General features: G+C 37.0%; 1 protein-coding gene across 1 annotated transcript in view; it reads left to right on the top strand.

Moving 5' to 3' along the window:
* Positions 1-13,225, top strand: part of plce1 (phospholipase C, epsilon 1) — a 310,336-nt gene that overhangs the window by 210,466 nt on the left and 86,645 nt on the right. Inside the window, 1 exon segment of the mRNA XM_051923099.1 lies at positions 1,610-1,755. Coding sequence (XP_051779059.1) covers positions 1,610-1,755 — 146 coding nt within the window.

Here is a 13,225-nt window from a genome sequence, read left to right as displayed (position 1 = left end):
CCAGTAGTATAGAAACAGTATTTACACATGACCTTTTAAAACTAAAGTATCTCCAGGCGACGGACGTGACTCTTTTTTTCGGCAAAAGTTCTTCTGTTCATCATGTTCAACTTTTAGTTCAGTTTCGGAATGCTCTCTGTCCATTTTCACCGCGCGGCATACCTATGCTACCGCCCACTATTTGGTGGTGTAGCAGTGAAAAAGAGCCCTAGTGCAACAAATGTGTGTTTAGCGGTGTAGCAGTGAAAAGGTCCCCACTTGAACATTTTCCCGCTGCGTCATGTTCCGAACGTCGTTTAGGCAATTTAAACCGGTGTTGCGGTATAAGAAAAATCCATATCATAAAAAAAAATAAAAAACTTTTTTCGGTATGAACCGGTATACCGCCCAGCACTAGTGTAAACATTAACATTATACAAAGTTATTGTCTGTTTTTACCTGCATTATTATCAATCTTTAATTTAATATTGTTTTTTGTATCAGTAAGGTGCTGCTGGAGTATGTGAATTTCCCCTTGGGATTAATAAAGTATCTATCTATCTATCTATCTATCTATCTATCTATCTATCTATCTATCTATCTATCTATCTATCTATCTATCTATCTATCTATCTATCTATCTATCTATCTATCTATCTATCTATCTATCTATCTAACAAACAGAAATTATTACTATTAATAATGGGACAGCAAAAAGAGATAGAATCTATGGACATAGGTGATATGACAGAAGTTTGTAGTTATTGTTTGGGTTTAAACTTACGGAGACTTGTAGATCGTCTAATTCGTGTTGCCATCAGGGAAAAGTAGTGTTTCTTCCCAATGAAGAGGCATATCCTCGAGAATTAAAAGATTTGTTGTTTGGTGAAAGTGAAACCCACATATGCGAGCAGCAGAGACGCGATGTGGCTGGCATGTAACGCAGGCCGGGCGGTTGACGAGCGAAGTGAGCAAGGGGCGAAGGTAAGGTAAGGATTTTAAGAGAGTGGTAAGACCTGCAATGATGTATAGAGCTGAGGCATGATCAGTAAAGCCAACACAGGAGAAGAAGCTGTATGTGGCAAAAATGGGAATGTTGACATGGATGTGTGTAGTTAAAAAGGACAGAAAAGGAAATGAGACAATATTGTACAAGAACTGTAGGAGTGATGTCTAAGTAAATGCAGAAAATAGTTTTTAGTGATATAGACTTATAATGAGGAGAGAAAATAAATATGTGGGTTAAAGGGAGATGGAAATTGAAGTACAGGGGAGGAGAAAGTAGCAGAGGCTGCAGCATAGGTAGATGAATAAAGGAAGACTTGAAGCAAAATGGACTGGCTAGGGAGGAAGTGAAGGACTGAGCTGTATGGAGAGGGTCTATCAGGAACATTAACCCACACGGAAGTTGGAGAAGATCAAGAGGAGAAAGAGGGAAAAGAAGGAGATTGTTAAGTGGACATTTATAATTTCTAAAAATGAATCTATTATTTATAAAATCAAAGGTTTGAGCATAATTCACTATTTGACTTATCTTAACATTTTGAAATCAAAAATATATATGTTGTTAAAAGTTTATTATATAAGTTATTTACTCATTAGAAATTAACATTATACATTGGGTTTACAGGTAAGCACTTGGGTAACATGGCTGATTCTCACTGCTGGCTCCATGGAAGAGAAGCGAGAAGTCTTTTCTTATCTTGTTCATGTAGCAAAGTGCTGTTGGAATATGGGAAACTACAATGCTGTGATGGAGTTCCTTGCAGGTCTGAGGTAAAGACTTTTCTTTTAACAAAGTTATAACTGCAGTAGAGTCTCACTTATCCGACCTTTGCTTATCCGACATTCCGTATTATCCGACATCCCACCGCAAAAAAAACCCAAAAAAACGCATCAATCGGCAACAAGAACTGCAAGTTGCGAGCATGAGCGTAGTCTATTTTTTGTTGCTAAGTTCATTTTTTCAGTTAATTTTTTCTGTTGTTTTGTTGTAAAACATGATTATTATGTTTGTATTGTGTAAAATTATAACATAGTTTGATGTTTAATAGTCTTTTTCTTAACACCTCCCATTATCCAACATTTTCACTTATCCGACCTTCTGCCGGCCCGTTTATGTCGGATAAGCGAGACTCTACTGTATTAATGATCATTAAGAATAATCTTCCTTGTGAAATGTAGCTTTATTGTGATTCTTGTTACAATTTTACAGTTTATTAGCACAGGTAACAGGTAAACAAATGATAAAACAATGCATGCCCATCCATTATCGGAAAAAAAAGCTTGTGCTATTGTTTTCTTAGGAATACAAAGGCAGAAATCTATAATGAACCAGTCTATCTTCCCACATAGCACTTGGGTGCCACGTGTCTTTAAAAATCTATATCCTACAATTTCCTTTGGATTTTCTCCCAAACACATGATAAACGTCTCTGAGGAACATAGGGAGAGGTTCCACGAGCATGTTGCTCTAATGGAAAAATGTTACAGTTGAAAGTGGAGTGTAGTCATTCTACTGTAAAACACCTTCAGTGAATTATAATAGGACAAAAAACTACCTAGTGACAGCTTTTTGAAAGTAGTAATTATATTTAAAACACAGTATATATAATTTATTTTTTCAAGTCTAAATAATTAATTTAAAAATATTTTACTTTTTTTATCTAAAATAGCATTTTCTTTTCATATTTAACTTTCATCTCCCAAAAATTGGATGTAAATCCAGATTTGGATTGAGTACCCACAAATCTATAAAGAACACCTATCATTTTTGACAGGAGTAAAAAATGCAGACCAGTGCATAAATTTTAATGTACACCATTTTTCCTACTTTTTAATTTACATTTACATAATGGTTTTTCTATGTTTAATGTGTTTAGACAGTGACAATTAACAAATAGCAGGCAGAGGTACAAGTGATTAAGAGTTCTCAAAGTTGGTGCTGGGGTCCCACTGTGGCTTCAGGTTTTTTTTTTTCAACCAGATGCATGATCAGTGACAAAAAATGATAACACTGATTCATTTAATTAGCTGGTACTTTTTTCTCTTCTCTTATTCTTCATTCAGAAAAATAGTCTCATTATTTTTACATTTAAACAACATTTAGAAATATTTCTATTTTTGCTATAGATTTACATGCTTAACTTTCTTTTGTTCATTTCATTATATCTTGCCTTTTCTCTGTGCAGTTTGGTCCCTTCATTGCATCTTAATAATGACAATTTAAAATGAACAGAGCAGACACCCAGGCAAAATCATGAAAGGTTGCAACTACTTTAGTGACAGACCTCAATAATTAGTAAATAATGGATTAAACAAGTAGAACACCTGGAAAGGTATAATGAAAATCAAGATGAAAACACTCTTAAAAAGAAAAAAATAGGTTATTTCCATATAACTGCTTAGTATATTTTAATATATATATACTGCTGAAAAAAATTAAAGGAACACTTTTTAATCAGAGTATAGCATCAAGTCAATGAAACTTCTGGGATATTGATCTGGTCAGTTGTGTGGTTGTTAATCAGTTTCAGGTGTTTTGGTGTTAATGAAATTAACAACCGGTGCACTAGAGAGGCAACAATGAGACGACCCCCAAAACAGGAATGGTTTAACAGGTGCCACTGACATTTTTCCCTCATCATCTTTTTTTCCTACTGTTTTTTCACTAGTTTTGCATTTGGCTACAGTCAGTGTCACTACTGGTAGCATGAGGTGATACCTAGCACCTACAGAGGTTGTACAGGTAGTTCAACTTCTCCGGGATGGCACATCAATATGTGCCACAGGTTTGCTGTGTCTCCCAGCACAGTCTCAAGGGCATGGAGGAGATTCCAGGACACAGGCAATTACTCTAGGGCCATAGAAGATCCATCACCCATCAGCAGGACTGGTATCTGCTCCTTTGGGCAAAGAGGAACAGGATGAGCACTGCCAGAGCCCTACAAAATGATCTCTAGCAGGCCACTGGTGTGAATGTCTCTGACTAAACAATCAGGGACAGATTTCATGAGGGTGGCCTGAGGGTCCGACATCCTCTTGTGGGTCCTGTGCTCACTGTCTGGCACTGTGGAGTTCAATTGGCAATTGCCTTAGAATACCAGAATTGGCAGGTCCTCCACTGGTGCCCTGTGTTTTTCACAGATGACAGCAGGTTCACCCTGAGCACATGTGGCAGACGCGAAAGGGTCTGGAGAAGCTGTGGAGAACGTTGTGAAGCCTGTAACATCGGTTTGATGGTGGGTCAGTGATGGTCTGGGGAGGCATATCCATGGAGAGACACACAGACCTCAATGGCTAGCTAGTCAGGCTAGACAATGGCACATTGACTGCCATTAGGTATTGGGATAATATCATTGGATCCATTGTCAGACCCCATGCTGGTGCAGTGGGTCCTGCGTTCCCCTGGGTTGCCTGGCCTCATGTGGCAAGAGTATGCAGGTAGTTCCAGGAGGATGAAGGAATTGATACCATTGACTGGCCTTCACGCTCGCCTGACCTAAATCCAATAGAACACCTCTAGGACATTATGTTTCAGTCCATCCGACGCCACCAGGTTGCACCTCAGACTGTCTAGGAGCTCAGTGATGCCCTGGTCCAGATCTGGGAGGAAATCCCCCAGGACACCACCCGTCGTCTCATTAGGAGCATCCGCCCCCACCCCCGACGTTATCAGGCATGCATACAAGCACGTGGGGGCCATACAAACTACTAAGTACGATTTTGAGTTGCTGCAATGAAATTTCGGCAAAATGGACTAGCCTGCCACATAATTTTTTCACTTTGATTTTTGGGGTGTCTTTGAATTCAGCCCTCTGTAGATTGATAATTTTAATTTCAATCAAACGTTTCTAATTTCTACTTTCTATATTGTTCCAAAACACAGAATCTGGGAAATAACAGTTCATTTAATAGCCTAGGAGTCCAATTAAAAGCAGAAGCTGGTTGGAGCAAAAAACTGTAACCACAGTTGGTTCCCAGGATTGAGTTTGAGAATCTCTGTTATAGAGAATAAGCTACTGTTATAACATTTCCACCTGGCTAATCATTAGCAAGTAACCTCAAAATATGACCGGAATAATTTGGCCATACCTGTTAGATTTCTTTAAAAATATTTTGTTTAGTTGGAAAATGATTTGGTAGAATAAAACCACTACCAACTAATGCACTAAATGGACTATGTTTTTAGGCCCCTTCTATAATAAAGTGGTTTTTAATTCCTAAGTGTGTCTTACAACCAAACTAAACCTGAATTGACTTAATGCTGAAATAGCATCACTTTGTCAGACTATATACTACTAGCAGATTATAATGTTTCAACTATGTCTTGTATGGCTGATCTATTTCTGTAACATACTGTAAATACATTACACATTGGAAATTCTTTTTGTTTTATGTTCAGCTTTCTTCCTGTGAGCAAATATTGTTTGCTGTCTTTAATGCAGAAGATTACAGTACTGAAACTTGCTTGTTCATATATTTCAGTGTAAGACTGCAATTTGCTTGGTTAGTAATGGTCACAAATACCATCCTAATTGCAGGTGGGGGTGTGGAGACTGTGAACAGTGAGCAAAAGGACACTGAGCAATGGTTGACTTGTGTTTTTTTCTAATAACCTTGGTTTACATCAGACATGCAAGCATAAAGGTATAAAGCAAGCAGTTGTGTCTGTTACCAACTGGACTCAACAGCTTTTTGTCTTAGCTTGGATCAAGAGTTGTTCTCTTATTTCAAAAAATCCATTCAATTTACACTTTCCAAATTGCTTACATTGAAAAGTAATTAATCTTCTGCTAAATGATCCAGCTCTCTCCACGTGTATAAATTAGGGTCCAGTGTCATTTTGCATGTTTTACTTGGTAATTTTACTGATTAGTTCAGGCATAGGAACCCTGGAATATCCTGCAGAATATATTGGGTCTCAACCACGGAAACTGACGCCTTGACTATTGCTAGGATTCTTGACCTTGTTTGTTCACATACATACTCAATTTGCTGTGAAATTCCTGGGAAAGTCTGCATGTATATACATAAATTGATTTTAGTCTGGAGTTATTTTTCATGCAATTACACCCTAATAATGAGATTAGATGTAGGTCTATAATGTTTAGATGAGTATGGTTTACAGATTAAATACTGTTTTTGAAGTGAGACTGTTAATAAAGTCTATCAAGGGTATCGTCTTAGTCCTGGAACTTGTTCTGTTCCATAGGAAACTAGTAAAGTTTGGATGTGTAGAAAATACTTAGTCAACAGTACAAACAATTCAGAGTTTGGTAAAATTATAAGAGCAAAACTTCAATGTAGACAAATAAAGAAGGATTGGGAGGGCTTCAATTAAAAATCCAGATGCTATTTAAAAATGTTTTTCTGTTGTACATGACAGCATTTTCTGGAAGTGGTTTATTTAACAGTATTTTGGCCAAAATACACTTGTTTGGGACACTGGGAGCATGCAACTATAAATTAACATTTGGATTTTAAGACACAAGTAATCCGATTTTTTCATTGACATTTTGTTATTGTGTAATGTTACTTAACTTGGGTCTATATTGAATCCCATTATATCTGGAATTTTGTGATCTTCGTCTTCCAGGAAAATATTAGGTTAAAAGCTGGGCAATTACAACAAAGCAGAATAAATATAACTTTTTTGGGGGGGTCTGAGCATTCCTTCCAATGACTTTCGTACATATTAAAAACGATTTAATGAATATGAAGCAAACCTACTAAAAGCAGGGTATGACAGGCATCATTTCATTCTCAAGCCTGTGTAGTAGAATACTAATAGTAAAAACAGCACTTAAGTATAAAGCATGATAATTGTAGTACTTTCAGCATCAGAGGAGATGAGAATAACATTTACAAGAGTTAAACCTTTTTTTCTGTGCTGTGACTGGGGCAAAAGCCAGATACATTTTCCAGACAATTTTAAGAGAATATTCAAGTTGTATAGCTCCAGTTTTCTGTAAAAAATTAGAAAGTTTTAGAAAAAAAAGATAAATTGGATATTGGTCTGCAGTTCTTAAAGATATTTGGGTCTATCTAAAACTATGTGACCGATTAATGTATTATAAAATCAATACAATATAAGTCAAAGAAGTTTGACAGAAGCTTTATAGTGAAGCAGATACACCATCTTTTAGTGAATTGTATTAAATTTGCTACAAACCACATAGCTAAACTACAGTAGAATCAAAGAACTAAAGTCAATTGCATCATGGAAGTAAATGACATATCCTTCTCTAGAAGTTAAGGGCATTGAGAATGGCACATACCGTACCGCACTACCGTATTTGCAGTATAGTTGCTATTGCTTTCTAGAAATGTTCTAATTGGTGTTGTAGTCTGTTGTAAAAACTGATTTGATGAGCCACTGAGATAGATCATTTACAGTAAATAACACAATTAACAAGACAGGCAGTTTTTTTCATTGATCTTTCGACCCTGGCATTCACTTGTATCCATTCCCCCAAGAGTCTGTATTGGATTAATCGATGTCAGAAAATTGTTTATGGATATAAGGATGAATATGAGTATTTTGCTATTTTTTAGCCAAGCTTTCCCTAATTTGCAAAGCAATTTCCAACCAAGGGCAGTAATGGTGTTTGCTAACCAGTCAATTAATCAACTTGTCAATTTAAACATTAAAACACTTTTTGGAAAGGAGTTGTTCAAAAACGCTGTCTAATCTGCATTTTAGGAAATGGTTATAAAGACATGAGTTATTTGTTCTATGGATCTGTGTTTTAAGAAGGCCATGCTGCTAAATTTAGTTTTTAAAAGCAGTGTCCAGTTATATAATAGCAAGCATAAATTGCAAAATACAAAGGCATTAGACTGTTGGCTCATCTTTCATTGGATGTTAGGGATTAACACTTTATTTCTGTAAATTGAGCACAAGCAAAGGACCACTTGTTCCTGTTTATTCTGCTTATGTCTTTTGTCTCTCTGAAAAATACATTAGTTAGGAGCAACATTTGTTCTGATGTTTTATTCAGTTTAAAACTAACCAAACTAACCATTTCAAATCTGTACTTACATGAAAAGTGAGTCTGTTATTCTTTAGTTACAGCAGAGTTCATATTTACTCTAACAACAAATGGTATTTGCTATATTGCAATTGAACTTCTAAATGTACTCATTTACTGTAATTAATAAGAAAATCTGCTGACTACAGTGTGATGTTTTTTATGCACCATTATCATCATCACCATTATTATCTTACGAGTTGCTAAAATGTCTTTGTTTTTAGAATTGCCATAACAGTTAATATTAAACAGAGTTAATATTTGCTGTTTGCTTAGATTATCTTTGGTTAGTTTTGTCACAGAGACGAAAGGTTTTTATAAAGAATATTTTTGAAGATCCTATACACAGTTGTTTTCATAAAGGCAAAATAACTCAGAGCTAAGTGGATACCTTTACCAACCCACAGTACCAAGTTTATTTCCCAAGGTACAGTGCATGTTCTGCCTATGTGAGCATAGAATTTCCCTGGGAATACTATTTTCAACACACAATCTAAACACATAATGTCATGTCAGTTGGCATATCCATGTTACCATTCATGTGGGTGTATTTATGTATGTACTGCAGTGGTTCTGAGGTACAAGCTAGGACAAAATTCTGGTCTTGTGTCTAGTGTTTTCAATAACTATGCCTAACTAGCTGTAGCCATCAGTTGGAACAGCAAATAAGAAACTGAAAGGATGAATATACTATGCCTACATAATTTTGACTTTCTGCAAATGATATAGCAGGACAATAGTAACAATTATTTTAAGAATATATGATGTTTAAGTAATGAGACATTGAATGAAAGTAAGCTTTTACATTTTAGTTTTTATTTAATACTGCTAATGTTAATAAAATGAATAGTCAGTAAATCACTACATGTTACATATTGAATGTAACGTTTGCATTAAACTATCTATCCATCCATTATCCAACCCGCTATATCCTAACTACAGGGTCACGGGGGTCTACTGGAGCCAATCCCAGCGCGCAAGGCAGGAAACAAACCCTGGGCAGGGCACCAGCCCACCACAGGGCGCACACACACCCACACCCACACACCAAGCACACACTAGGGACAATTTAGGATCGCCAATGCACCTAACCTGCATGTCTTTGGACTGTGGGAGGAAACCGGAGTACCCGGAGGAAACCCACACAGACACAGGGTGAACATGCAAACTCCACGCACCATGCCGCCCTGCATTAAACCATTATTTATTAAATTATACTGTAGAAAATTAATATTTAAGGAGAAAACAAATATTGGTTGCAATATAGAATAGAATATAATAATATTTTTTAATATTATGTAGTTTTATAAAGAGGTAGCCAGAAACAGGTGGAGTACACTACCTTGGAGTGCATAGTTATTACACTATAAGAGAAAGATCCAGAGAACAGTTTGCAGATGGGAGCTGACTGATCTTATATGCAGGAAATACCTGAATTAGTTATGGCAAGGAGTGGAGTCCTGTAGAAATCATGGCCTCGACTGTCTTTAAATTAGGTAAATAATCAAGATAAAATGTTTCAAATAAATTTACTTACTTGGCAGATTACACTAAATATGATGGATTAACAAATAATTTGAGAGGTATCAGAATACCTACAAAAAGACCTAGATAAAATGTGAATTAGTAATGAGCAAGTTTTAATATTAACAGATTAGAGAGTGAGGACGTCCTGATGTCAGCTTTGCAAACGACAGAGGCTGCTGAGAGTTGCTGAAAGTCTTTGGGTTTTCTGTGGTGTGAAAGCTAATTAAAAAGATAGATTTAGCTCCTATAAACTTGGGTTTTGGTTGCCGGTAAGGAACCGTGCAGGAATTTTTTAAAGCTTTTTCCTTTAGAAGGTTTTTTTTTTTTTTTTTTGCTGTACAGGAGCAGAAGTAGTGAGTGTTTGGAGGCATACTTGGAAAAGTTCCTTGTGTCTGTATGTGTATCTGTAATTGAACTAGCAGGGCAGGGTAGAAAGTAGCAGTAACAATAAATAGTTAATAAGTAACTGAAAAAGCAGTTTAAAGAAAAAAAAGGCTGCTGCTGACTTCAAAGCAATAAAGGGGAAGGGTCAACCAAGGGGCTGTAGGAGCAGATAAGATAGTAAGAAATTAACTAGCAGCAGATAATTAGAGCCTGAGAGTCTAGGTGTGTTGCCTTCTGGATGTACAGGTGGGGCACCTCCCTGGAAGGGTAAATGGGCTCTTGGCCAGAGCGGGGGTGGATCCACTTGTCATTGTCCATGTTGGAACAAATGACATACATAAGGGTAGTCTGTCAGTTCTGCGATCCAAATTCAAAGAGTTATGTTCCAGGCTGAGAAGCAGAACTGACAAAGTAGTCTTCTTTGAAGTTCTGCCTGTGCCATGCGCCAGCCCAGGTATGATTAAAGAGATTAGAAGACTTAATGCGTGGCTCAAGTCTTGGTGCAGGGTAGAAGGGTATAGGTTTATGGGGCATTGGGACACCTTTTGGAACAGATGGGACCTGTTCTGCCACGACGGGTTACATCTGAACCAGAAAGGCACCAATATATTGAGGAGGCATATGAGTAGGCAAGACTAGGATTTGTTTAAATAATGGAATTTGGGCAGGGAGGAAAGGCCAGGTTTTAAACTATATGTGGAGGAACAAACAATGGTGTAGAAATAAAAATGTGCAGTAATGTAAATTCTAACCCAAACAAAGATAGGGATGAGTCCAACATAGAGAGATACACATTTTTTAGGAAGGATAGACACAATAGAAAAGGAGGTGGAGTTGCTGTTTATGTCAAACAGAATTTAAATGCAAATCCTCTTCACTTGGATAATGGGCCACATCTTAGTGAGGAACTGTGGCTTCACCCGGAAAGCATTAGGGAAAGAGGCAAATTTTAGTAGTGTGTTATAGACCACCTAATGTAGACTGTAATTTCACATTCTTTTTAGTAATATTAAAAAGGCAAGTTTATGAAGAGTTATTATTGTCATGGGGAGGGGGGGGCTTTAATTATCTGAATATTAACTGGGATAACCTTGCAAATGGATTAGCACAAGAGTTAAGGAGTTTTTAGAAGTAATCAGTGACAGTTTTTTTAACACAGTATGTTAAAGCACCAACGCGGGGTGAAGCTTCTCTGGATTTAGTATTTTGTAATAGTCAAGATAGAATTGAGGGTGTGGAGGTGATTGATCCACTAGGGTCAAGTGACCATAATATAATATAGTTCTCAATGTTTTGTAAGAATGCGGATGAAAAGACTAAAATTGTTAAGTTTAACTTTGGTAGGGCAAATTGTGAGCAGATGCAGCAAAATCTAAGGAGGATAGACTGGGATAAGCTTTTAAGTATGGAGACAGTCGAGGAGCAGTGGAACAGGTTTAAAAATGTTTTACATGTAATGCGGGAGAGGTACATACCTAAAATTGGAATTAATAGGATGTTTAAAAAAACTTCACAGTGGGTTAATAAAGAGTTAAAAAAAAGAAGCCGCAAAGGAAAAAACAGCTTTATAATGTATATTAGACTAACAACTCCAAAGTGAATTGTAGGGTATATGAGAACATGAGGGCAACCGTTAAGAAGGATATTAGGAATTCTAAATGACAGTTGGAGAGTAATATAGCAGGTGAAAGATGACCCTAAGAGATTTTTTCAGTATTGTAATTGTAAAAGAACAGTCATGGAGGAAGTGAAGTGCATCAGAAATACTAAAGGGGAATTAAAAGATACAGACAGTAAAATAGCAGGTGCTCTAAACTTGCAGACTGCTCAGATTAAATAGGCTAAAATCAAACAAATCACCAGGACCACATAATATTTTCTCTTGAGTTGTTAATGAGGCTAGTGAGTGCATATATAAACCCTTGACTCGTATTTTTAGGAAGTCACTGTGCACTGGGGAGAGTCTGAAGGACTGGAAAGTGGCAAATATTATTCTGTTATAAAAAAGGTGACTGGGCAGATCCAAGCAACTATAGGCCAGTAAGCTTAACATGCATCACAGAAAATGAATGGAAGGAATTATTAAGGGTAAGATTGAGCAGCACATGGCAAGTACAATAGATTTTCTGAACAGTCAGCATGGATTCAGAAGAGAGAGGTCGTGTTTTACTAACATGCTGGAATTCTATGAGGAAGCAACAAACTGATACGATCAAAGTGGAGCATATGATATTATTTATCTTGACTTTCAGAAAGCATTCGATAAGGTGCCACATGAGAGGTTGGGCATCAAACTAAAAGAAGTTGGAGCTCAGGGTGATGTTTGTAAATGGGTGCTGAATTAGGTCAGACACAATAAGCAGAGGGTGATGGTGCATGGAACCTTATCAGAATTGGCTGTTGAGAGTGGTGTTCCACAGGAGTCAGTGCTAGGGCCACTGCTATTTTTAATATATATAAATGATTTAGATAGGAATATAAGTAAAAAGCTGGTTAAGTTTGCAGATGATATCAAGATAGGTGGATTTGGCAGATAATTTGGAATCCGTTAAATCATTACAGAAGGACTTGGACAGCATACAGTCTTAGGCAGATTTGTGGCAGATGAAATTTAATGTCAGTAAGTGTAAAGTATTACACATAGGAAGTAAAAGTGTTAGGTTTGAATACACAATGGGAGGTCTGAAAATCAAGAGCACTCCTTATGAGACGAATTTAGGAGTCGTAGTAGATTCTACACTATCAACATCCCAACAGTGTTCAGAAGAATTAAGAAGGCAAATAGAATTGTTAGGTTATATAGCACAATGTGTGGAGTACAAGTCTTAGGAGGTTATGCACAAGCTGTATAATGCACTGATGAGGCCTCATGTGGAATACTATGTGCAGTTTTGGTCTCAAGGCTACAAAAAAACATAGCAGTGCTAGAAAAGGTCCAGAGAAGGACAACTAGGCTGATTCCAGGGCTACAGGAGAAGAATTATGAAGAAAGATTTAAAGAGCTGAGCCTTCTCAGTTTAAGCAAAAGAAGATTAAAAAGTGACATGAGTGTTTAAAATCATGAAGGGGAATTACTACAGTGGATCGAGACTGTTATTTTAAAATGAGTTTATCAAGAACACGGGGACACAGTTGGAAACTTAAGAATAAATTTTGCACAAACATTAGGAAGTTTTTCTTTACACAGAGAACCATAGACACTTGGAGTAAGCTACCAAATAGCGTGGTAAACAGTAAGACTTCTGCGGTGGGCTGGCGCCCTGCCTGGGGTTTGTTTCCTGCCTTGCACCCTGTGTTGGCTG

This window comes from Erpetoichthys calabaricus, chromosome 2, assembly GCF_900747795.2.
Source record: "Erpetoichthys calabaricus chromosome 2, fErpCal1.3, whole genome shotgun sequence".
NCBI classification, from domain to species: domain Eukaryota; kingdom Metazoa; phylum Chordata; class Cladistia; order Polypteriformes; family Polypteridae; genus Erpetoichthys; species Erpetoichthys calabaricus.
Note: the sequence above shows the minus strand (reverse complement) of the source record. Positions and strands in the feature narration are given on the sequence as shown.